The sequence below is a fragment of the Emydura macquarii genome, unplaced genomic scaffold, assembly GCF_026122565.2.
Source record: "Emydura macquarii macquarii isolate MOO-44397 ecotype Brisbane River unplaced genomic scaffold, CSIRO-AGI_Emac_v2 contig_1253, whole genome shotgun sequence".
NCBI classification, from domain to species: domain Eukaryota; kingdom Metazoa; phylum Chordata; order Testudines; family Chelidae; genus Emydura; species Emydura macquarii.
Window position 1 is genome coordinate 38647065 of NW_027131390.1, and position 24198 is coordinate 38671262.

A 24198-nucleotide genomic window follows, 5' to 3' on the forward strand; every position below is an offset into this window, starting at 1 on the left:
GTGGGGGAGGATTTTGTTGGTGATGGATGGGGGATGTTGGGGTGAAGGGAGGGGTTGACAGCTGGGGGGCTATCACTGGGAAGGCTTCAAGCCCTGACACCCCCAGTGACTTTCCAGCCCCCCAGTATTGGCACTGGCATGCACCCTCCTTAAAGGGCCCTGGCAGGACGTCTCTGCAGCCATGGGGCGATCCAAGCCCTGACCTCACGTCCCTGGCACACCTGGTGTTTGGTGCGCTCCGATTCCCGTTGTCCCGCGGGCGTCCCTCGAATGCAGGCAGGGCACCGGTGAGGGGTGGGTGAAGGCTGCCCAGCCAGATGCGTCAAAACAGGTTCCCTAAGTTGCTGGCCAGGACATGCCTCTCTGCCTCCTCCCCCCCGGTGTCCCCTGCCCGTCTGATCACCGGCTCTGTCTTGGCTCCGCGCCCAGGTTGAAGATGGGGGCAAGGCAGCCCTGTCCCGCAAGATGCGGCCCGGAGATGAGCTGGTGAACATCAATGGCACCCCACTGTACGGCTCGCGCCAGGAGGCGCTGATCCTCATCAAGGGCTCCTACCGCACGCTGAAGATGATCGTCCGGAGGTAGGAGAGTGGGATTGGGTGGGCACAGCCTGGCGCATGTGTGGCGTGCCTGAGAGCTGATGCCCAGGACAGGGCCCCTGTGTGGGTCGGGGGGAAGCCACAGGAGGAATCCAAGCAGCAGTGTTGTGAGGTGGGGTGTTGTGAGGTGCTGGGGGGCTGAGCTGGCTGGGCAGAGGGTCGGCACGTCCAGGAGCTGCCAGGCCCCAGCCATCCCAGCTGGGAGCTCTGCTGAAGGCAGCTGGGGAAACCACAGAGCGGGGGGACAGTTCCCCTGGCAGACCCCCAGCTGCCCCCTGCCCTGTGTGCTGGCTGCCCCGGGGACTCCACCGCAGCCGCTCAGGAAGGACTGTGGCTGGCCAGGAGCTGCCATCGGCGTGTGCTGCCCAGCTGTGGGGGGCCGTGGGTCCAGGTCCCTGCCAGCCTGTGTCGCCCGGAGGTGAGGGGGTGTTGGGCTTTTCCCATTGACAGAGGGGCAGGAGCTGGGTGAGCCCTCCCCTGGTCATCTGGCTCTCCTGGCCCCTCCTTCCCCCCCTCCCCACATCAGCCAGCAGCTCAGGGATACCCCCCCCTTCCCCCGCACACACACTCCATCCCCGCCGGGCCTGCGCCTGGGCTGCAAGCTTAGCCTGTGGTGGGGGGCGGCCCCCCCTTCACCAGCAGTTGGGGTGTGTCCAGCTGCTCTCAGCCCTCAGCGCCCTGCCCCCCCAGCGCCCTGTCCCCACCCCCCAGCACCCTGCCTCTCCCTCCCTGACCTTTGCTCCCTTGGGCCCCCTTGTATCCCTGCCAGGCGCATGGCAACTTCAACTCAGCTCCAGCAGCCAGCTCTGGCACGGCTGGGCGCACAGCGGTGTCTGTGTCTGGGCAGATCCTTGCCAATGATGTGGGGGGCTCTGGGCTGCTCCCAGGGGGTGGCCCTGGAGAGGCTGGGCTGGGTGGGGAGGGCTGTGTGCCAGTGGCCCAGGGAAGGCCCCTGCTGCTGGCAGTGGGGAGGTGGGGGCCTGGCTGGAGGAACCCTCCCCTGCTCCCCGGTGCCAGGCCAGGCGAGCCGGGGCAACCCTCGGGGCTGGAATGCATCTGTTTTCCTGCCAGCAACTTGAGTGGTGCCCAGCGTTCGCCTGCTGGACCTCGCCCCTCCAGCTGGCCCTGGGCACGGTGCCTTCCCTACTCCAGGAGCCATTTCCCCGGGCCAGCAGGTCTCCCCGATGTGTGGCCACTCAGTGCCAGCGACGTGGGCCTGGGGGAGGCTGAATCGTCCCTGGCTCTGAGCTGAGCTGGCTTTCGTGGCTTGGGCCGCGTGTTTCCTGCCCCCCCCCCCCAGCCTAGCATCATGGCCTGGCGGAGGTGGGATGTCCTGGGGTGTCCTGTCCAGCAGCCCCAGCCAGACGTCCGCTTACCTTGCCTGGCCCTGCCGCCCCCCCCCAGCCATGTGCTGCCCGTTCCCTTGGTCTCTTCCCCGTGCAGAGCTGGCTGAGAGACCCCGACCCCCCCACCTTCCTTTTCCCAGGCTCTTCCCACGCGCTTCCTGTATGCGGGCTCAGGCGGGAGGGCGGAGAGCGGGGAGGGGAGCCCAGCTGGTTGGCTGCAGCTGCTGTGGTTTGTTCTGTTTCAATCACAAGCAGCGAGCCCCCCTTCCCCCCCCCCCGACCGGATCCCGGCCCAGCCCTTGGTGTGTCCTGACGGCCGGGCCCGACAGTCTGCCTGGCTTCTCCGTGTGGCCACAGGGGGCGGCCGCAGCCCCTCGCAAAAGGCTGCGGGAGATGTTGGCAAAGGCCCCCCCTGGACATGGCCAGCCGTACCCCCACCCCCCGGAGACCCCTTCTCTGGCCCTGGGCCCTTGGCATTGTGGGAGGCAGTGCGGGGGGGGTGACACACACACGACACGATGGACGGATGGCCTGCTCTCCCCTGCAGCTGGGGATGTCCCTGATCCCCGGGATGGCCCATCTTGGTCAGCACCCCACAGGTGCAGGATCGTCCCCTTTCCAATGGGGGCGAATGGCTCTCGGGTCTGAGTCTCTCACAAGGACCCAGGCAGGGGCCTGTCTAGGACCCGCTGGTCCCGCCGCCTCTGACCCGGCTCAGCCAAGGCTGCCCCCTCCTACCAGCCTAGATCTCCGGCCTGGCTGCTGCACCCCTGCCCCTTGGGCCGCTGGGTCTGGCCGCTGCCCACTGTCCCCATTTCCTCCCCTGGCGGCTTGCAAGCCAGGAAGCCCTGGGATGCTCTCCAGCCCCGGCCACTCCCTCCCTGTTTTCTCTCCCATGTGGCAGTGAATTCCTCGCTGTCCGGAGCCTTATCTCCCCAAACATCGCTTCCTCGCTCCCTTCCTGCCGCCGTGGGCCCGGGCGGGCCGAGGATTGGCTGCTCAGACCTGGGGGTGGGGCTCCGGCCCGGCCGAGACTCCCCTGGTGCTCTGGGATCGGGTCAGTCACAGCCAGGCGCTGGCACAGGGCGGGCACCGGCCCTGCGCTTGGCACGGGGCTGTGCCGCCACCGGAGGGGTTGGGGCAGCAGATCGTCCCTGGGGACGGTGCGCTCTAGTCTTCGGGTTCACGCAGCCCAGGTCCCCGGAGCTCCCCGTCCATGGTGAGTACGGGGGGCCCTGGCCGGGGGGACGGCACTGAGGGCCCCTTGTGGCTAATCTCTGGGGAGCAGCTGGGTTTGCTCTGGAGGGGGTGGGGGGGGAGGGGGAAGGACACACACCCGGCTCTGTGGCTTGTGCCTTGCCGAGATGTGGGGCGCAGCTGGCTCCTCCCCAGCACCTGTCGCTGCCCCTGCCAGAGCAGCCTGTCCAATGGCTCTGGGCTCCCCGAGCTCTGCCGGTGCCCCTCTCTCGCAACCCGCAGCCCCCTGCTAGCCCAGCCCTGGGCTCTTCCACCCCCCTCCCCCCCACAACTCTGCCACTGCCCCTCACTCCCGACCTGCAGCCCTTGCCGGGAGCCCAGTCTGGGCAACTGTCCCTAGGGAGTGAGGGGCTTGGGGATGGCGCTGGGGCTCCAGGCTGGGTGTCAGTGGGAGCTAACGGCGCAGGGCTACAGGGGTGGGGCCGTTCCTGTATAGTCTGGGCCCCCAGCCCCTGCGCGGTGGCACCTGTGGATCCTGCGGCTGGGCTGGGTTGTAGCTAAGTTCCATCCCTTGGAGCTGGGCCTGGCCCCTGGGGGCCCCGTGCTACAGAGGAGCCATAAAACCTGGGCTCCGGACCCCTTAGGTCATGAAGGTCCCGGCACACTTTAAGACCCCGACTCGTCCTTAACCTGGTGTCCTGGCCCCAGCCCAGCTCCAGATCAAGCGTCTGTTGGGACAGGCTGTGCCGGAAGGAGTCGTGTCTGGGTGGTTGTTGCTGTGCTTCTCCCCGGAGGCTGTCGCAGCCCTCATGCGAGGAGCTGTGAGGTCCGGGGGGTGGCCGGTGTCAGGTCGTGGTGCTGCAGGGCGCCCATGTCCAGGAGCCGGGATGGGTGTGTCCCACACCCAGCCGAACGGGAGCCTCTGCACCGCTGGGGGATGGGCGCCCCATTGCGCTGGGTGCTGCCCCAGGATCTCGCTGTGTCCAACTAGCCCCTAGTACCACCATACCCCAACTACCTCCAGGGAACTGGTCCCGGCCCCAGCTCATCGCTGGGACTCTCGTGGTGCCCTGCAGTGGGACAACCAAGCCTGACTCCGGGCTTTCCTGGGCCTGATCCCGACTCTCCCCCAGGTGCGGTGCCTGCTGGGGGCACGTCTCTCCCTGGGGCAGCGATGCTGTGGCTTCGGGCAGGGCCCTGCTGTGCTGAGTGCTCATAAATCGGAGCCTTATTGCTATGCTATCCTGGGCGCTGACCCTGCTCCACAGCTTCTTCTGCTTCTCCCTCCATGCGGCCGTGCCCCAGGCCCCACCTGCCTCCTGCCCGCACCTTGCTACTGCCACCTGCTGGCTGCTAGTCAGAGACCCTGCTGCAGCCCGGGCTCGTAGACCCCTGCCCATCCAGTGTGCCAGTGGCCTGCAGAGGCCCGGCCCTGGGCTCCCCACCCCCAGCTCTGCCGGTGCCCCTCACTCCCAACCCGCAGCCATTAGCAGAGTCAGCTGGTCCTGCCAAATTGTGAGCCATGGGCAGGTTTTGTGATGTGCCGGGGAAGGACTCTCCCTTCCCATGTGACGGGGGGATGGAAGGTGGGTGGTGTGTGTGGGTGAGCCCTGCCTTTGCTGAGTGCCGCCCGTGCCAGGGGTGCTTTGGGGGCATGGGAGGGGGCTGCGTGACTGCCCAGGCTGGAGTAACTACTGTCTATGGGTTGTGACTTCCCACTGACACCTGAGGAGCGCAGACACCCCAGCCCCTGGGGCCCAGCTGGGGCATGTTGGTGCTAGCAGGGCCCTTGCGCTCCTGGGAATCTGGAGAGGGGCTTAGCAGAGCCGACCCCCTCCCCTCCAATCCCTGGCTTCTGGGCGGCGCTGCCCCAGGCTGTTGGCCTGGCCTGGCCTGGCATAAAGCCATTCTCCCCCTGACTGCCCCTTCCTGCCAACATCCGTCAGCTGCCCAGTGCGGCTCCCATCCCTGTCCCTTTGCCACGACGCTCCCCAGCCTCGTGCCTTGGCCTCAGTTTCCCCTCGCTCCGGGTCATTGCGGCCATGCCATGCTCCGGTTTCTCTTCCCGGCTGGTGGGGGGGCCTGTGCTGAGGCAGAGCCGTGGGGTGAGCTGTGTGAAGGCTCTGCTCAGCGTCCCTGGGCGGGGCCTGCTCCCTGCCCCATGGATCCTTATGCCTGGGGGTGGGGGTGTTAAAGCAGACTCAGCCAGTCCCAACCACTCCCTGCTTCCTGCCAGTGGGAATGTGTCCAGTGGCAGGGAGTCCCTTGGCCTCGCTCCAGGAGCCCGGGATCTAGTCCCACAATTGACCCATGCACAGCCAGGCCCGGCTAATGCCCCACTCGCAGGTGCTGAGGTTTCGGGGGCCCTGGCGGCTGGGGTTAGCTGCTGGGCGCGGGTGGCAGTCTGCCCTGGGGCTAGCAGAGGCGGCTGGGATCTTTATTTAGGGCCCTGCCCCGGCTTCCTGACATGACCCCATCTTTCCAAGCGCCCCTGCCTGTGGGCGCGATGCTCGCAGAGGTGGGGGTGGGGCTGCCTCGCTAATTCCTAGCTGGCGTGAGTCAGGCCCCCAAAATCACACAGCAGGAGCTCTCCCCGCAGCTGGTTCCTTTGTTTCCTGGCGCCTGAGCCTGTCCGGCAAGAAACCTGCCTGTGTAAAACCCATGCTGGGGCCTTGCGCTGTCCCCTGGCTCCGAGCGCTGGCACCCCCAGGCTGTGGGAGACGCCCGCTGATAGTGAGCTGCGTGGTCGGGGGGGGGCGGTGCTCCTCACCCAAAGTGGGGGGGGCATTTAGCCCCCAGCAGTGCCCCTCCTCTGCCTGCTGGGGCGTCCCATTGCTGCACTCAGTGGGGAGCTTGTCCCTGGTCCCATCGGGCAGGAGGGGGGTGGGGGGGTTCCATGCCAACCCATGCCCCTGGTGGTCTCGCCTGCCTCTCCCTTCTAGGTCAGATGGTGAAACGCAGCTGTTCCCACCGCCCCAGTGCCTCTGGCTCCCCCTGGCCGAGAAGGATGGGGGATCCCTCAAGGGGGAGGGTGGGCTAGGCAGAAGCAATGGGGGAGCCCTGTTGGTGGGGGGAGAAGAGGTACCCAGTGGGGACTCCTCAGGGATCCCCGGGGACGGGCAGCTGTCCAGGAAGTGACTCCAGCCTGGTTTCCTCTCCCTTCCCCTCTCTCTGTGTTGCTCTTGGCAGGAGGACCACGCCCGTCATCAGGCCCCACTCCTGGCACCTGGCCAAGCTTTCTGAGGTCCGGGCCGACGCAGCTGCCGTGCACTGTCCCACGGATGCCTTCAGCTTGTCATGGCACTCGGGATGTGATGCCAGGTGAGTCTCCGCAGCAGCTAGGGCCGGCCCCGCATGCCCGGCCCCAGCCCCGGCGAGCGACTGGCTCTGCCCTGCCTGAACTCGTGGCCTGGCAACGGGGCACCTGCAAAGGGCCTGGGCACGTGCCTGCCTCTAAAACACCCCTTCCGAGAGCAACCCGTCCGTGAGCTTCCTGCTGGCTGGCCCTGGGGCCCCTGCCCTGGGGCCGCCCCGCCTGCCTGGGCCTCCAACAGCAAGCCCAGGCTGGGCCTCAGCAGTGGCTGCTCGGTTGCAATCTGGGCATCAGTGGCCCTGTTGGGTGAGGCTGATCTTGAAGCTCGGCTCGTTTCTCTTCCCTTGCGGGACTGCAGGGGGCAGATTCTATCTCCCGGCCCCAGCCTTTGGGATAACTGCAACCCACTTCCCACCAGACTATTGATCCTTCAGTCATCTGGCTGATCTTGTCTCCGTCGTGCTGTCTCTGTGGCTGGGCCACCGGGAAAGCTGCCTTCTGCTCAGAGACCTGGCACACGAAGGGCTGGGACTGGAGGGCCACGTGGCCCCTCTGATGTGCTGCTGGCTGCCTCACCAGAGCGCGCTTTATAGTCCCAGCACGAGTGTGCGATTCCCCCGGGGGCCTGGGCCATTGCTGGAGGGTCCCTTGCCCCGTCTCGCTGGGCGACGCTGCCGGGATGGGTTCCCCTGTTCTTCAGCTCTGGTTTGCTCTGCTGAGCTCTGATTGCTTCTCACGTGATGGGTGGTGTAACCAGTGAGCAGCTAACAAATGCCAGCCCTCTTGGCCAAGTCGGGGGGCTGCGAATGCCAGCTCGCCCGCAGTCCCAGGCGGGGCAGGCAAGCACACGTGGTGGGCCCAGCCTGCCTGCCCCTGAACCTGCATCACGCAGAGAGATCCCCGATGCACCTGCCTGCATGGGGCCGGAGCAAGGGTTGGAACCAGCCATCCCAGCGGGAGGCCCTGCCCTGCCCTGCCCCGCCCCCTCTCGCGTGATCCTGCAGTGCCCACAGAGAGCAATTCCTTCCTGACCCTGGCCACAGAGCTGCCCAGGAGCTTGCCAGCGGTGTCTGAGCTGGAGGCGCGGGTGGGTTGCCAGCCCTTGCCCCCTACTGCAGGCTGCTCCATGCCGGGTCCAGGGGTGGCTGGTCTGTCCCTGGCCTGGGAACCGCACTGCCTGTGGCGCTGGCGGGGGGAGGGCATTTGCTGTTGCTGCTCATGCCGGCCGTGTCTCTCGCAGTGACCTGTCTCTTCAGTGGGCCCAGCTGTCTCGCCGCTGCAGCACGGACAAGAGCAGCTCCATCAGCAGCATGGAGAGCCTGGACCCGCCCAGCCAGACGTACTACGAGGGCAGCCTCTCGCCCGTCGACCAGGGCATGTACCAGAGCAAGCGGGACTCTGCCTATAGCTCCTTCTCGGCCAGCTCCAACGCCTCTGACTATGCCCTGTCCCTGCGGCCCGAGGAGACCTCCTCCACCGACTCCATCCTCCAGGGCCTGGGCCCCGGCCGGCCCCACGACGGGCGCTACCTGCAGACGGGCAGCGATGGGGCTGACGGCTCACGCCAGCTGGGTGGGCACCCAGCCCCCAACTCCAGGCCATCCTCGTGCCCGCACGAGAGCAACCTGTCGGGTCTCTCGAAATCGGGTGCCCCTCCTCAGCCCCCCGAGAGGAGGGACAGCCTCCGGGCCTCCCACCCCCTGCCGCCTGGCACTGAGAGACGCCGGGCCTCTGCCCCCGCCGACGCCCTGCACCTCAAGGGCAGGTGGACCTCGGACACCCTGCTGTCCCTGCGAGACAAGGAACCTGAGGGGCTGGGCGGCCACCCGAAGGAGAGCCTGGCTCTCGACCAGTACTACATGCTGAGCTCCTACCTGGACAGACGCCAGCCCAGCGCTGAGCAGCTGCTTGGGGAAAACCCAGAGTGTCCCCCCGGGCAGCGCCAGGACGACTGCGCCCACGAGGGAGAGCCAGGAGCCCCGGCCCCGTCTGCTTGGAAGGGGCATCGGCACAGCGCCCCGGAGCAGCTGCTGGCATCCCAACTGCGCTCGCTGACTGTGGCGGCGGGCAGCAGCCACAGGGACACTCTGCTGCAGGACGGGCATCAGTGGACTGTGAACCCGCTGCATTTGGAACAGCCAGGCCCCAGCCAGCGGGCAGAGGATGGGGAAGAGCCAACGGGTGCTGCCCCGGCTAACGACCAGCGCTGCCCCAGCCGGGCCCAGGACACTTGCCACGGCCCGCACGGGTGTTCCCCAGCGCTGGAGAGCCCCGGCAGCACCCCAGGCGAGCCAGCTGCGCCGCAGCAGCCTGCGTGCGGCTCCGAGGCACTGGCGGAGGCCGGGGAGAGCAGGCCGGCCGGCAGGAAGCGGGGCCCTTCCCATCTGCGCTCGGCCCAGCTGCGACGCCGGAGCGAGCGCTTCGCCACCAACCTGCGCAATGAGATCCAGAGGAGGAAGGCCCAGCTGCAGAAGAGCAAGGCCTCTGCGGTGCTGCTGTGCGGGGAGGAGGCCGTGGAGGAGACGGACGAGCCCTCCGAGAGCCCCCCAGCCCCCCTGGCTCCGCCGCAGAGCAGGCCGCCCAGCTCGGAGGACGGGTGCTCCGTGGGCACAGCACAAGCCAGATCCACGTGTATCAGCCTGACGCTGGGCAGGAGCCCCAGCCGCCCGGCCCACGGGAGCGCCCCCGGCCCACCGCCTGCCCGGGAGGGCCCCAGCCGCCTGGCCCACGGGAGTGCCCCCAGCCCACCGCCTGCCCGGGAGGGCCCCAGCCGCCCGGCCCACGGGAGCGCCCCCAGCCCACCGCCTGCCCGGGAGGGCCCCAGCCGCCCGGCCCACGGGAGCGCCCCCAGCCCACCGCCTGCCCGGGAGGGCCCCAGTCGCCCGGCCCACGGGAGCGCCCCCAGCCCACCGCCTGCCCGGGAGGGCCCCAGTCGCCCGGCCCACAGGAGCGCCCCCAGCCCACCACCTGCCCGGGAGGGTCCCAGCCGCCCGGCCCATAGGCGGGAGAAGCAGCGGGCTCCAGCAAGCGGGGGCCGGTGGCGGTGGTCTCCGGAGCAGAAGCTGCAACAGGCCCCGAGCCCTGGGGAGGCGAGCGCCGAGGCGCCGGAGGACACCGTCCTGCTGCCCTTTGCTGACCGGCGGAAGTTCTTCGAGGAGACCAGCAGGTGCATGGTGCGCCTCCCGGCCCAGCACAACAACTCCTCAGGCTTCCGGCCCAAGGCGGCCGAGCCGAATGCCTTCCAGCCGCTGAGCACCGAGTGCCGGGAGCTGCGGCGCCGTTCCGTGGACCACTCCTTCCTGCCCCTGGCGCCCGGCCAACAGCATCCCGCCGCCTGCCCCGAGTGCTGCCTGGATCCTCCCGTGTGCTGTGCTGGCCTCCTGCGGCACGGCGAGTGCGAGTGCTTGCGGCCTGTGGCCCGGGCCTGTGCCGGCTCGGTGCTCCGTGAGCCCTGCCTCTACTGCCCCACGCGGCTCTCGAGGAACGTCCAGCCTAGCCACCATGGCTACCGCTGCCACTCGCGCCCTTGGGCACCATGGTGTCCCGACTGCTGCTGCCTGGCTCCCCGCAAGGCCCTGGAGGAGAACGAGCCCTGGCTGGGGAGGAAGGCATTCCTGCAGGTAAGAGATCCTCCCTACCAGCCGTGCCCGCTGCCCGGCGCCAGGTGGGGCAGCCCTGGCACCGAGCCCCCTCCCAGCTGGTTGAGCTGCCTGGCTGCACATCAGCTTGTGGAGAGGTGCGGGGGGAGGCTGTCGGGGGGATGTGTCCATCTGTCTGTCCATCCCTGCGGATGGGGGAGCCAACCCTACATAAACTCCTGGAGCTTCTGCCTCCTGCCCTGAGCCCTTTGCCCTGCGCCATGCTGTCCTCGCCCAGGCTGTTTGAAGTTCGGGGGGAAGAAGGGGGAGAGGGGGTGTGTTGCAAATGACAAAACCACATGTGGTGCCCACTGGCCCTCTTCACCCCCAGCATCCCTGTGTCATGGGGGTGGCATGAGCGAGGGAGGGTTGTGCTATGGCCTCACGTAGCCACTGGGCATCGCTGGCTGGCTGGAGGACGAGCCTCCATTGCATAAGAAGCAGCACGGTTGGGGTTTGTTTCCGTCCTGCCTGGGGAGGAGACCCAGGGCTTTCTGCGAACCAGAGAGTGAGATGCAGCCCAGCGGCCCCATGGTCAGGATGCTCCCCGGGAGGGACCTGGGTTCAAGTCTGCCTGATTCAGAGCAGGGACTTGACCCCGGGTTTCCCACATCCCCAGGGGGCGTCCTCCCCTCCGGGCTACTGCCAGTTCTGGCCTCTCCCAAATTCCAGCCTGGACTCGAGAAAGTTTCTGCAAGACATTTTCATGTGGCTGAATCTGCCTTGTTCTCCTCCCCATCTTAGCGAAAAGTTCCCGACTGGGTCAGTCACCGTCGAACGCCAGCTGGTCCCATCCTGCCAGTGGGTCACATCCCCTCCCGGGTGCCCTCACACTCTCCCGTGGGGCTCCTGGGCCGCCTGGCACGCTTGCGTTCACGTGAGTGCAGGCTGGCAGCGGCACGGCACTGGCGTCCCTCAGTGGCGGGCGAGTGGATGCCCATTTTCAGATGGGAGACGGGGAGCCAGTGGGGCCCCTCACCTAGTCTGGGGGAGGCCATTTCCTGGAAGGGCCCAGCTCAGAGGCCTTAGTACCCACCTGGCTCTGCCGCTTGTGCCCTGCCCAGCCCAGTACCCATCAGGCTCCTACAGAACCTGCCCGGCCTGCCGTGCTCTGGAGGATGGAACTGCCTGCGTCGGCTGGCGCGAGCCCCGAAGGTTGCCTCTCTGCGCCAGCTGGGCACCAGCCCCGCAGGCAGAGATGAGCAGTGGGCACGGCAAATTGCCTGAGCGGGCTGGGGGCTTCAAGCGCAGGGGGGCCAAGCTGGCAGCTGCGACTCTGCCGTGGTGCCTGGGATCTGGCCATGGGGCTGCGCAACTAAAACACCCCCTGCCCTGCCCCGTCCCGTGCCCCAGGCACAAGGGTTCGGGGGAGGGTGGCATTTGGCACTGACGGGCAGGGAGCGTGCCGGAGGAGGGGCAGGGGCTGCTGGTCCTGGCGATCTCACTCTGATTCTTCTGTGCAGGAATTTCCTCTGGACGAGTGGGAGCCTGGGGTGATAAACAGGAAGGGCAGCCAGTCAGTGAGGTAAGGGGCCGGGGGCCGGATGGGTTCCTACTGCCAGGAATCTTTGATGTGTGGCTGGGGGGGTCACTGGGATGAAATGGCTAGCCAGCAAAGCAGGGCAGCTGTCTGCCCAGTCTCCCGAAGAGCCCCGTGCCCTCCAGCTGGGGTCCCCTGAATGCAGCTCGCCCGGCGCTGCCCGGCTCCCCCTTCCTGGCCTGTGGGGAGTAGCCTAGCGGTGCCCAAGGGCACGCTGTGGGGTGGCTCAAGGCTTTGCAGGAGGGCGTGGGAGCCCTGGGGAAGAAGCCCCAGAAGTGCTGTGGTACTGAGTTAGCGGCGTGGGCAGGAGACGGGGCCGCGGGGGGCATAAAGGTGTCTCCCCAAACTCGGTAGTGGAGCGGGAATGGGGGGGAAGCTCTCTAGCCCGGACGTGGGCGGAGGCCAGGGCCTGGCGTGGAGGGGTTGTGGTGGGAGTGCAGGCTGGTGATCTGGGTGAGGAGCTACAACCCACGCTAGCATCGCACTATAGGGTCAGGTGGGAGCAGAGCCATCCCTAAGGGACGGCAAATCGGGGCAACTGCCCTGGGCCCCGTGCTTCCAGCCCAGTCCCTGCAAGGCCAGCTGGGGGTGGGGGAGGACCAGGAACAGAGACCGTCAGCTAGGCAAGGGGCCAGGAGCGCACAGCAAGGTCTGTTAGCAGCAGGGAGTCACCCTGCTGTACCGACAGCCTCCCGGGGGTCCTGAAGCAGTGGGCCTGGGCAATCCAGCATGTGGCAGGCCGGCAGCTGGTCCTCCGTGCATGGGACAGCCGCGGGGCACCGAGGTGCTTGGCCAGAACTGGGATGGCAATGTGGACAGGGCAACAGGCCTAGCTCCGGGCTCACAGCCTCACCCCTGGGCCCCCTGGGGCATGGCTGGCCTGCGGGAGCGACCATGCCCCGGGGGCTGCTGTGCACGTGGTGCTGCGGGCCAGGGCACAGGGATACTATAGTTCCTAAATATCCATGGAGATCTGAGCTCTGAAGGACAGACGCCTGCATCCCGCTCTCTGAGGGAGCCTCTCAGCTACTTGTGCAAGGCAGAGAATCGATTCTAATCCAGGGGGCTGGCTAAAAATCAGCCCTAGGGTTTAGGTGTTAGATGTGCCTAGAGGATTTAGGAGCAGGAGCCCACTGATGAAATCTTGCGACGATCCCAACCTTGGGGCCCAAGTCTGGGTCCGGGAGCTGAACTTTAGGATCTTGGCCTAAATTTCCCAGGTCTGCTTTTGGTTTTGAGGTGGAACCCCAAATGCACGACACCGTGGAAAGAAGCGTTAAGGCAAAGCAAACAGCCTTTCCTCTGCCCTCTGTCTCCCCCCTCACGGCCCCTCGGGAGAGCCGGGGTTGAGCCTTTCAAGTCTTTTTCAACGTGTTGAAAGTGGCAGTGAAAACGTGCCGTCGGCGCTGGCCTGCGGAACAGACGAGGCTGCGGCCGCCACGCTCACCTCGCAGCGTTTCTCACGCAGCCACACATCAGGGCCCCCAAGATCAGACGCAAGCTAGTGGCTTTGATGCGGGGGGGGGGGGCTGGCTGGGATTCACCAAACTGTGATCTACAGAGGGTCCGTCTTTGATCTGATGGGCCCTTCTGGCCCTTGCATGCTCTGAATTGTGTTTGCCACTGGATGTGCCCATAGTGGGCCAGTCCCTTCCTTGGGATAGCTGGGACTTTGTCGTGTGCGCTGGCCTGGTGGCGAGGCGGGGCAGCTTAGAGGAGCAGCTGAGATGTGGCCTTGCCGTGGGCTCTGAATTAGGGTGAGGCGATGCAGCTGATTCCCAAAGGCAGGTGCAGCGGAGGAGGCTCAAAGGGACCAGGCTATCCAGGGAACGTGAGCCGTGTGCCAGGCGAGTACGCCATGCTCCTGCTCTTCCCGGGGTTTAGCTCTGCTGGTTGGTGGGGTGATCCTGACCCAAACAGTTACACTGCAACAAGGCCTAGTGCGGATGGGTTATGCTGGGATAACGGGGCCTTGTTCAGGTACAGCTGTTCCGCTGCCCATTTTGGTCTAAGCAGATGTACAGAGCTATAACCATGTCCATGCTAGCAGGGCTGGGCTGGTGAACTAGGTAGGTTTTGGTGTGAGCACACAAGGCTGCCTAGGTGAGGTAAATCGGCACAGGAGTGCAGAGTCAGTTGTCCATGTGCCTTTACTGCTCCGTGATATGGTGGGCCAGGGAATGGGGCCGGCGGAGCCATGGGGCGAGCAGCTGAGTGGTGCTGTGCCGGGCACCTGCCCCTGTGGGCGAATTGAGAGTTAGCACCGGCTGGGACAGGTCAGCCCTGGGGAAGCGTCCCCCACTCCCAGTCAGCCCGCGAGCATTGCGCTGTGGAGGGCCATGGGATTAGTGTGGGAGGAGGGGAGGGCGAGGAAGGATTGCCCAGTGGTTAGGGCACTGATTCTGGAAATCCAGGTTCAATTCCCGGCTCTCCGCAGACTCCCCTGGGAGGTCACTTGGCCCCGCTTCCCCATCTGCAAAGTGGGGGTAACGGCCCCAGTAGTGTGAGAGGATAAATCCGTTGCAGAGTGTGGGGCGCCCAGGTACTACAGGGAGGGGGGGGTGGAGAAGGACCTTAGAGAGAGGGGCCCGTGCTCCGGCCTGGGAGGGGAATGGGCGCACAGAGAAGCCAGCCTAGGATTTCTCTCCGACGCCCAGCTGCTGGCTCCTGTGGCTGGCCGATGCGGCAGTGCCGGCTGTCCTAAGGCCAGGCAGGAAGTGGGGCCGGGACTGAATTGATTTTGGGGGGTTTGCCCCCCATGTCTTCCGCAGCGAGCTGACGCACTACAAGATCGGCTTCCCGCGGGAGGAGCCCTTCCAGCCTTGCTTCGAGCAGGCCTGGCCCCCTTGCCACCGGGCCGCATCCTCCCACGACCTCTCCTGGGACTGCGAGCGTCGCGCGTCAGAGAGCCTGGCTTATGAGCAGGGCCCCAGCAAGCCTCTCCATCGCCCACTCCGGGGCAGGGCCTTCTCTGAAAGCCATCTCAACGTGGAGCTGCCTGGTGCCCGGGGTGGGGATAGGAGAGACGCCCCCTTGGCCAAGCTGGCCGAGAGCAGGCCTGGGCCCGCCAAAAAGAAAGGGCCGCCCCCTCCACGGCCCCCGCCCCCTAACTGGGAGAAGTACTGGACTCGCCGGGCCTCCCTCCACCACCTGTATCTCCTGGAGCCTGCTGGGCCCGGCTCTGCCTCGCTGGCGGCGCCCCTGGAGCAGCCTCACCACCAGGGCGGCAGCATGGAGACGGTGAGGCAGCGCTCCCAGAGCCTCCCGCTGGACAAGCTCCATGGGGCCTCGCCCGAGCCCGGGGCTCAATCGCCGGGCACCCTTTCTCAGGAGCCCTTGGGCACCAGGCACCTGGCGGAGCAGGAGAGCAGCCACTACTACTGCCACGGCTCGCCCCGGGAGCCCCTGGGGCTGGACACGGGCTCCAGTCACGCACCCAGGCAAGTATCCCTGCTGCCCCTGCCCCGAGGTCTCTCCCCTTTCCCGGCTCCCGCTGGAGGCTGCCCCTGATCCCAGGCACTGGAACAGGCTCCCAGCGCACGTCCCGCTCTGCGCCTGTTTCAGGGGGGCCCACGCCTGCCCTGCTCCCTGCTGACAAGAAGCCCCGTCCCGCCCCGTCTGCCAGTTGCTGGCTGGGGCCTGGTGCTACGCGCTGGATGCTTTGGTGGGCGTCGGTCACATATAAGGAAGGCTGCTGAGCTGGCAGGGCCTTGGAGCCATCCACCACCCCTCAGCACCAGGCCGACGGACCTTGGGGCGTCTCAGGTCCTGTCCCGTCACACCGTGTGCTCGTGGGGCTGAGCTCAGCACCTGCGCCCCCTCCAGCGCAGGAGCCGGGCTGTCATCACGGCCTGCTTGGCACTGGGTGATTGACCCTGGGGCCTCAGAGAAGGGCTCCCCCACTCACTCTCCCCCTCCATTTGGCTCGTGTGCCCCTCTCTGTGGGGGCTGTTCCCCTTGCCTGTGAGTGCTGACTCTCCAGGGCGGCTTTGGGCTGGCAGTTCGTCCTGCATGTTGCCACCTTCCGCAAGGTCCCGGGGCCCGTCACGACTCACGAGAGCCCAGAGCAAAGGCCTGTTGTATCAGGCTGCCCGTGTCCAGGGGCTGGGGGTGGATCCCTCCAGCCCGGCTTCCCCTGATGGCAGGGGCGTCCCAGAGAGCAAGAGAAGAAGAGCTGTGCCCTGGGGGATATTTTCCTCTGCTTGTTGGTACTTCAGCAATATGGAGCGTCGCTCACTTCTTCCCCCCGCCCACATTCTCCCTCCCATCTCTCCGGGAAGGCTCCTCTGAGCACTCCGGGCTAGGATGGGGGTGTTTGTAGCCCCTCACCAAAGGGGCGGGTGTTGGCCCTTTAACGCCGAGGTCTCTTCTCCCAAGTGTGTGTTGGATGTTTGAGTCCAAGGGGCTATTTAAGCAAAAAATCCCAGCAGAGTTTCAAATGAAATGTCCCCTCTCTTCTCAACCCCGGGTCTCCTGACAGTCGGCTGCTGGGGGAGGGATCCAGAGGAAGTGGGAAGGGCGGGACCTGATTGTGGGATGGGACAAGCAAGCAGGGGAAATGCTCCCCCTGACAGAGCAAACCCTTGGTCCTCACTTATCCTTAATAAAAGCCAGGCTGGGCGTGAGCCCAAGGCCTTGATAGCCTTTGTGTCCCCCCGTCCCCCCATCACCTGCTCCCCTATGAATTTGCTGTTCTGCAGCAGATGCTCTTGTCAAGCTTGTGCAAAAGCCCCTGAGTGAAGGCGGCGTCCGGAGTCCAGCCAGTCCAGAGCCGCCTCTCGCAGCGGGTGTGGGGGGGAGGTATCTCCCAGCACCCAGGGCTGGCGCTCTGGCACCATTATGCTACGAATGCTCCTGAATAACACACTTCCTCTGGGACTTGTGCTTCAAGGCCAGACGGGCCCTCGGAGGAGGAGCGGACGGAGACGCCCCAGTGGGATACGGGAAGGTCTGTAAACGACAAGCAATACCAAGTGATCAGCTGGGGCCAGGAGCGCCCGTGGCCCAGGCCCCCCAGCCTGGGTGAGTGGCACTTCCCTGTGCATTCCTGTGACACTGGCCCACGTGACAGCCGTGGCCACTCACTCCCTGCCTCCTCCTGCAGCCCCAGCGGTGGTGGAGTCGGCCCAGGAGAGCGCAGAGGTGGAGAGCTGCCGGCTGGGCAGGCAGCCGCCATGCCGCATGACCTCGGAAGAGCTGATGCGGGATGTGGCAGGCCGGGACCGCTCGCTGGCCAGCGTGCTGAGCCCCTCCTCTGGCATGGTGACAGCTGCTGAGGTCATGGGAGAGCTCTTCGCAGCAGGGGACCGCCGCTCCTGGAAGGACCATTACCAAGCGGACTGGCGGGCACAGAGCAATGCTGCAGCTCAGGAAAGGTAGGCCGTGTCTTGGCTGCTCCCTGGCAGGACAGGCGGGGCTGGATGTTGATGTGTAAATAGCTGGTGGGTGCAGGTGCAACCCCTGGGGCTTTGGGGGGGTCACAGAAGGGTCACAGCGGCTACCCTCCCCCCCGTGGCCCCACGGGGCTGCTGAATGCTGCGGCATCACCTCTGCACCGTCGGGCTGTTCTCTTGTGGCTGGTGGGGGTGGCTGCTGCTGCAGTGCCCCCCGCTGGGGGGGCAGCGCCATGGGGGGTGGCAGGGATCCCTTGTGCTCAGACTGGGGGGTGGCGAATTTCACATCCACTCCCGGAGGTGAAACTGACCAGGAGCACCTAGCCTCAGTCTGACCTGGCCAGGATGTAGTGCGGTGCCAGGGGCTGGGGGAGAGAGGGGGGTTGAAGCCATGCCTGTGATGGGGGGGCTCTCCCAGCATGCACTGCACAGTAACGCCCTTGGGGCGGGGCACCTCCCCCCGGCCTTGTGGAGCAGGAGGTTTGGAAAGGGGATTTCTAAGCGCTCTGGGAGTCGGTTTCCCTCCCCCAGGGCACATCTTGGGGAGCCCTGCACTGTGATCGGGGTGACCCTGTGATGGGGGTGTCTGCTGCAGCCCATGGCGCTGGCGCCTGCTGTGCCATGCTGCCCTCGCTGGTGCCCGGCTGTGACTGTGCCCTCGGCAGCAGGGTGTGGGCGAACGGTTTTGAGGTGCAGGCTGGGCGTCCTGGTCTCTGCTGCCCGTTCTCCCTGCCGTCGCTCTGGGACACCTTTCCTGGAGCAGCTGGCAGGTGCTGGGCTGGGGTCTGCGGGTGCAGGGGTGGACATAGGGCCCGGATGCAGACGGGTGCTGGGCTGGGCCCTGCAGGGCAGGGGCAGGTGCGCGGTAGCGCACAGCCCTGCTCTGACGTAGGAGACAGGGCAGCGAGCAGGTGCCATCTCTATGCTGATACCCATCTGCACCAGATGGCAGGAGAAGAGGCCTGGTCCAGCGAGGTCCGGTCCCTGCTCTCCTTCTGAAGCTGCTTAGCAAACCCCTGGGCTGACGCAGGGGTCTCAGCCCCAGGTGTCTAACACTTGCCCCCCCTGGTCCGACAAAGCACAGCCCCTGTCTCCGAGCTGGAACCAAAGGGTTGAGAGATCTGGTGCCTTGATGGCAGCCTCAGGGGTTCAAAGAGTCTAGGGGAGGTGGGAGCTATTGAAGTTCAGGTGCAGATTCTCCCATGTCCCGGGCAGTAGCTTCCTGATGCTGCAACTGGGTGCTCGGTTTCCCTCCGCACCGGGCTGCGTCCCACCCGTGTGTGTGTGTGTGTGTGTGTGCAGGGAGGAATTCCAGCCCATCTCCCCTCCTCCGGGGGGCGCCGTCAGCCCCGCTTCCTACTCAGCCTATTACAGCACCTCGGCGGGCAAGGCTGAGCTGCTCAGCAAGATGAAGTTGCTGTCGGAGGTGGCAGAGGGGGCCGAGGAGGAAGAGGAGGATCACGAGCTCATGCAGAAGAAGGTAAAGTGAGGGAGGGGTTACAAGGATTGTGCATGGTCTCTAGGACTGGATATTGACAGGAACAGAACCCAGGAGTCCTGACTCCCCTGCTCTAACCACTAGTCCCCACGCCCCTGCCAGAGTGGGGAACAGAGCCCAGTAGTCTTGACTCCTGGACTCCCATGCTCCAGCTGGTGACATGGCCCCTCTCTTGCCCCCTGCCCCGTGTTTCTCTCTCCTCCCCAGGCCCAGCTCATTGAGAGCATCAGTCGGAAGCTGGCGGTGCTGCAGGAGGCTCAGCGGGGCCTGCAGGAGGACATCAGCGCCAACGCGGCGCTGGGGGAGGAGGTGAAGTGCCAGGTGAAGAGCGTCTGCAAAGCCAACGAGTTTGACAAGTTCCGCCTCTTCATTGGAGACCTGGACAAGGTGGTGAATCTGCTGCTGTCCCTCTCAGGGCGCCTGGCCCGGGTGGAGAATGCCCTCAACAGCCTGGACCCGGTGGCCCCCGAGGATGAGAAGGTATGGGGGGGAGCACAATCCTCTGCATTGGCAGGCTTATCCCAGCTCGTCCACATCACCCCCTGGCCCGGACACCAATGGTCTGAACCTGCAGAGTCCCCAGGAATCCGCCCTCCTCCACCCCATTAGCTGACATGCAGCCACCTCTGGGTTAGGGCACAGTGGCCCTTTAACAGTGCACAGCAATGTTATGTAGCACATCAGGATCGACAGTGGGGCAGACTCCTGTGTCCAGCTGACCCTGCAGGGGGGATTTCTGTCCCCAGGTTAGACTGGCTGGGACGCTAGGGCTAGCACCCAACAGGAGACAAGATTTAGCTGGGCCTTGACTCTGACTCTGCCTTAGCAGAGCTCAGGCCGGCGGTCTATCTCTGTTCCAGGAGGGCTGCGGGTTGGAACTGAGACGCTGGCAGTGTGTGTGTGTGTGGGGGGGAGGGGATAGCTCTGGTGTGGGGGGGTGGAAAGGAGGGGCATGGCTCCAGTGTGGAGTCTCACCCACCCCATCTGTGGTGGTTCTCCCATGTGCCCGCAGCTGGCACTGCTGGAGAAGAAGCGGCAACTGACGGAGCAGCTGGAGGACGCGAAGGAGCTGAAGGCACACGTGGACCGGCGGGAGCAGGCCGTGTATGACGCTGTCTCGCGCTGCCTGCTGGCCGAGCAGCTCCAGGACTACCAGCACTTCGTCAAGATGAAGTCAGCCCTCATCATCGAGCAGCGGGAGCTGGAGGAGAAGATGAAGCTGGGGGAGGAGCAGCTCCGGTGTCTCAGGGAGAGTCTCCTGCTTGGCCCCAGAGATTATTAGTGCCAAGCCGAACCCTCCAGGGGCCACATGGCCATGGGCTCCTCTGCAGCGGGGTGGTATGGGGCTGCTGGAGGAGCCCGGAGCAGAGAGGGGGCCGGAGGTCGTCCTGCAGCCCACCACGGCCTCCCAGCTGGTGACCCAGACGCATGGCACCAGCACACATCATTCTCCTCCTGTCCCCCGCGGCGTGTGCACCGGCACGGGGGAGCCCATCAAGTGCCTTTGCCCAAAACAGACTGGTTCAGCCCTTCCGAGGGCCGCCCCGCCCTGCTGCCCCAAGGAGGGCGAGGCTGCCCTAGCCATCTCCTGCAGCACCCGGGCCGGGCCATCAAAGCCTGCGCACGGGAGGAGCTCTGCCACATGCGTGGCGGCCCACCAGCCCCTGCTGCGGAGCACGCAGGGATTTCGGGAGCTGCACTGGAAGCCAGAGGAAACTGGAGTCTTCAGTACGCCAAAGCAGATGTTCTTTTTGCTTCCCCAGCCCACGCCAAAGTTTGCAACAGGCTCTGCAGCCAGCCGGGAGAGCCCCCCACTGGGCCAGCTCCCTCGGCCATCTGCCCAAAGATCCCCACTTCCTCACCCGGCGGCCATGCGGGTACCAGCGGGATGGGGTGCAGGGTGCGGCGGCTCCACTGCCACGGCTGTCGGTGGCACTACCAAAGAGGATCTCGTGCCAGTGCCTGGTTGCCTGGTCCCAGTGTGTGTGAGAGAGAGAGAGAGAGAGAGATCCCTGTGAATGTTATTTATTTTTGTATTTTAAGTTGCTTTTTTCCTACCCAGCACAGAGGAGAGGGGGAGCCAGGGACCTTAGCCCAAATCTCCCCATCCTGCAGCCAGGGCCAGCTCCTTCACCAGCGCCACACCTGCAGTGGGCCCCTCGCGTGGGTTTAGCCGAGGCGGGGCCCTGCATGCTAGCGCGGGCCCCTTGTCTTCAGTTTGTTCTGAGGCCATCCCAGGAGGGTGCGAGAACCCAGGCCAGGATTACCCTGTAGCACTCACACCTTGATTCTGCCCCAGGTGCAGCTGTTGCCGTGTGGGGCAGTGCGTGGGGCATGAGAATGGAAGCCCAGAATTCCTGGGTTCTCTTCCCACACCCCCACTGACTGCATGTGGCTATGCATTTCCCTCTCTGTGCCTCTCTCCTGCCGAATGCCACTTGGACATCTTGGCAAGGGACAGGAGGTCTGTGCATAAACCCCCGTGCTCCAGACCCTCCTGTCTATGACAAGCTCAGCTGCCTGGTGCCAGGCGCCCACCTGCCATGGCTTTTAGGTCCCAGTGGCCACCTCTCCCCAGGGCCCATATGGGAGCTGGAGACCAAGGAGGCGGGATTCTCGTTTGTTTGGCCGTGGGGCAGCATTAGCCACCTGCTGCTGCATGCGCCTGTGACCACCAGCTCTGCTGGCTGTGGAGGTGACGAGTGCACAGAGGGGGAGGTCCGGGCCCTGCTGTTGCACGTATTCACACTAGGGCCCGGACTCTCCTTTGCTGGAAACCTCCTGGCACCCTTGCCCACTGCAGGTTGGCGCAGGTGTAGCACTGCCTGCCCTGGCCAACCCCTCCCCTTGCTTTGTCCCTCCACTCTCCCGCCCGCTGGCTCTGGACGCTGTGCCACCACCAGGCCTGTCAAGGAGGCATCTGCTCCTCTTGTCTGATTGCAGGCACAGCGGGAGTGCAGTTCCTTGCCCTAGTGCAGTGGATCCTGGGCCCCCTCCTCCCCGTGTGATTGCTGATGGAATGGGTGGCAGCCGACTGCAGGCATCCCAGGCAGGTACCCCCTTGTCTGGCTGGTTGTCCCATCCAGTGTGCCTTATAAACATGATACCAAATGAGCAAGCAGCTCAGGGAGGAGAGACCAGCAGGAGAAAACGCTCAGCCAGGAACCAAACTCTCTCTGCAGCGGGGTTCAGGCTTCCGGCTTGGCTCCCCTGTCTGTCCTGGCCTGCTGCTGTGCTGCTGCCCTTCACCTCCCCGACTTGGAGCAGCGTCTCCCCACCCGGGGGTTGCTCCTGGGCTGTTACTGGAGCTGCAGTGGGGCCATGCAGGCTGGGATTGCCCAGCATTAAGGTTTTGAGCTGGTCTGTTCCTCCCGGCCCCCCCACTCCAGCCCTTCTGGGGTTAATTGGTTCTCCTCACCCACGTGGCTTCTAAGTAACCAAAGGAATTTGCTGGGGACCTGCCACAAATACTCAGCCCCTGACATCCTCTTCCTCTCCATTGTGTTTGGAACAATGGTCTCATCCCACTGGGCATTTAACCCCCTCAGTGCTGGCCCGGGCCTGGGCAGGGAGCCCCTACCCTGCTGGTGGGGTCTCTGTGCCTGGCACCCATCCTGGCGTATCGCTACACAGTGGAGGAAGCTGGTGCAGGCCTCTGGGTACCGTCTCTGGCCAGTCAGACCTGTCTCACTCCTGGGAACTGAGCAGGACCGCTCTCCCCTGGGACGGACCCTGCTGCAGCCGGGCGTGGGGGGCCTGTTCCCAGAACACCAGAGCCCCGCTGGTGCGTGGCGAATACTGCAAATGCTAGCTGTGCTGGATCTGTGTGGGCCCATGGGGAGCGCGAGGTGCCCTGGGTGGGGACATAGTACTGGTTGCCATGGATGGGTGCTGGGGAAGGCAGAGCCCGGCCCCAGGATACGGCTCTGTTCATTGTGTGCCAGAGATGGGGGCAAGGGATCTGCCCTGGCCACAGCTCCGGGCAGCGGCTGGTTAGGTGAGGTGGAGCTAAACTGGGAGACAGCTGGGCCCTGCCCATACCCTGATCCTAGGGGGCCCCACCTGCCGTTCCTAGCCTCTCCCTGGCCTTGTGCTATGCAGAGATGGTTGGGCTAGGCCGAGGCAGGTTTTGTGTGCCCACAGGGATGGTGCAGATTAGGGCTCGGTACTACCGGGGAGGTGCTGAGCCCACGTGCCGCCTCCTCGTTGCACTGGGCGTTGTGCGTGCTCTGCACCCAGTGGGGGTCAGGCCTGTGTCAGAGCAGGGCCAGGCTGGCCCCTCAGCCTTCCCACACTCAGCTGCATGGGCACACCATGGGGAGCCGGCTATAGCCAGATGCCCTGTCACGTGCCATTGCTGACGTCATGCCGCCAGTTTCATGTACCTCATTCCCTCAACCAGGAATGGGCTGGAAAAAGGATAAAAAGCAAACACATTGAAAAGAACCTAATGCCTCGATAATGCAAAAATAGCACTTAAACACTGTGATGGGTCATTTGCTTATGACTCATCTGGGTCCCGCTCTTTATAAGGGGAGGTTTCTGAGTTAGTGATCCGGGGAAAAGAGTTAAAACTCTACATTTGTCCAAAGCTCTTTAACACTACGTGCAGCTACACTAAAATTTCAACAAGTCTTTCCCACCCACAGAGAGACTTTAGCAAGGACCAAATGTTTCAAATGTCCTGGCAGTAAACGCTAACCCTGCCATAGTCTCTCGCGGCTCTAACATTAAACCCTTTAAAAGAAATTCTGCATAAGCTTTTTTGCTGAATTTGCACATGCATCTTTTCCAATCAAGCCTTGGAACCTGACTAAAAGTGGACATAGCCAAAAAGGAAATAGCTGCTTTAGAAAAATAAACAACTGATTTGCAAATAATTAAGGTTGAGTAATTATAATGTTATGTGAAAATGCAGCAAAGGGAGCTCAGCAGTTCAGTGCAGCGCGTCCTGTTGCCTCCAGGAGGTGATTAGAGTTATGGGATGAGAAAAAGCTCCTGAAATAATACAAGAATATTGAACTGGAAATACTCACTGTTTCCATTTCTGGAATCTTTTTTTCTTTGCAATTAGCAGTTGCAATGTTATGGCCCCTTTTAATGAGTCTCCTACCCCAGAGTGTTCAGAAATGTAAACGGGCGTGGGCTGTCCACCCCACTTAATTCACTTCTACTCCTTAACACTACCCAGATGTACTCCCCCCTTCTCCCCCACACTCTTTGTTTGACCCCTTGTACTTCACTCAGTGTGGAACTAGCCTGATCAATATCACGTTGGTTCTAGTCAGTTTCACTTCCTGATTTTTCATGCACTTGCCCAAGGCTCCCAGGATTTGGGTTTCTAAGGCTACAGGGAAGGTTTAAATCCACCCAAACCCTTTGGCCCCTGAAAATGAATCATGTAGATGCATGCAGCTCCACACGCAGGAGCCATCAAACGCGATTGTTCCTTGTGTGATGTCAAAGCCAGTCAGGCCCTCTGGTTACATCCTCCTCATGCTAATTTCACCTATCCCCCTGCATCCTGGCCTTTCCCCATGAGGATCAGATGACTAAGCTGGCCTAGGATAGTGACCTCCCACTGTTCCCTGAGGGCCCAGGAAAAGCCAGGCCCTGGGAGGCTGAGCCCACAACACCATAGACGTGAGCAGTGGGAGGTGTAGATCGAAGTGCC

The 24198-nt window shown here is 64.4% G+C and overlaps 1 protein-coding gene across 2 annotated transcripts in view; it reads left to right on the top strand.

Moving 5' to 3' along the window:
- The window catches only part of SHROOM4 (shroom family member 4), a 47591-nt gene extending 23899 nt beyond the window's left edge, over positions 1-23692 (top strand). For both annotated transcript variants that reach the window (XM_067548526.1, XM_067548525.1), the window contains exons 2-11: positions 430-581; positions 6332-6463; positions 7696-10075; positions 11557-11618; positions 14405-15073; positions 16525-16655; positions 16738-17008; positions 18329-18506; positions 18732-19004; positions 19537-23692. In XM_067548526.1, the coding sequence (XP_067404627.1) occupies positions 466-581; positions 6332-6463; positions 7696-10075; positions 11557-11618; positions 14405-15073; positions 16525-16655; positions 16738-17008; positions 18329-18506; positions 18732-19004; positions 19537-19806 (4482 nt within the window). In that variant the 5' untranslated portion in view covers positions 430-465 and the 3' untranslated portion in view covers positions 19807-23692. The remainder of the gene's footprint in view (positions 1-429; positions 582-6331; positions 6464-7695; positions 10076-11556; positions 11619-14404; positions 15074-16524; positions 16656-16737; positions 17009-18328; positions 18507-18731; positions 19005-19536) is intronic.
- The last annotated feature ends 506 nt before the right edge of the window (positions 23693-24198 follow it).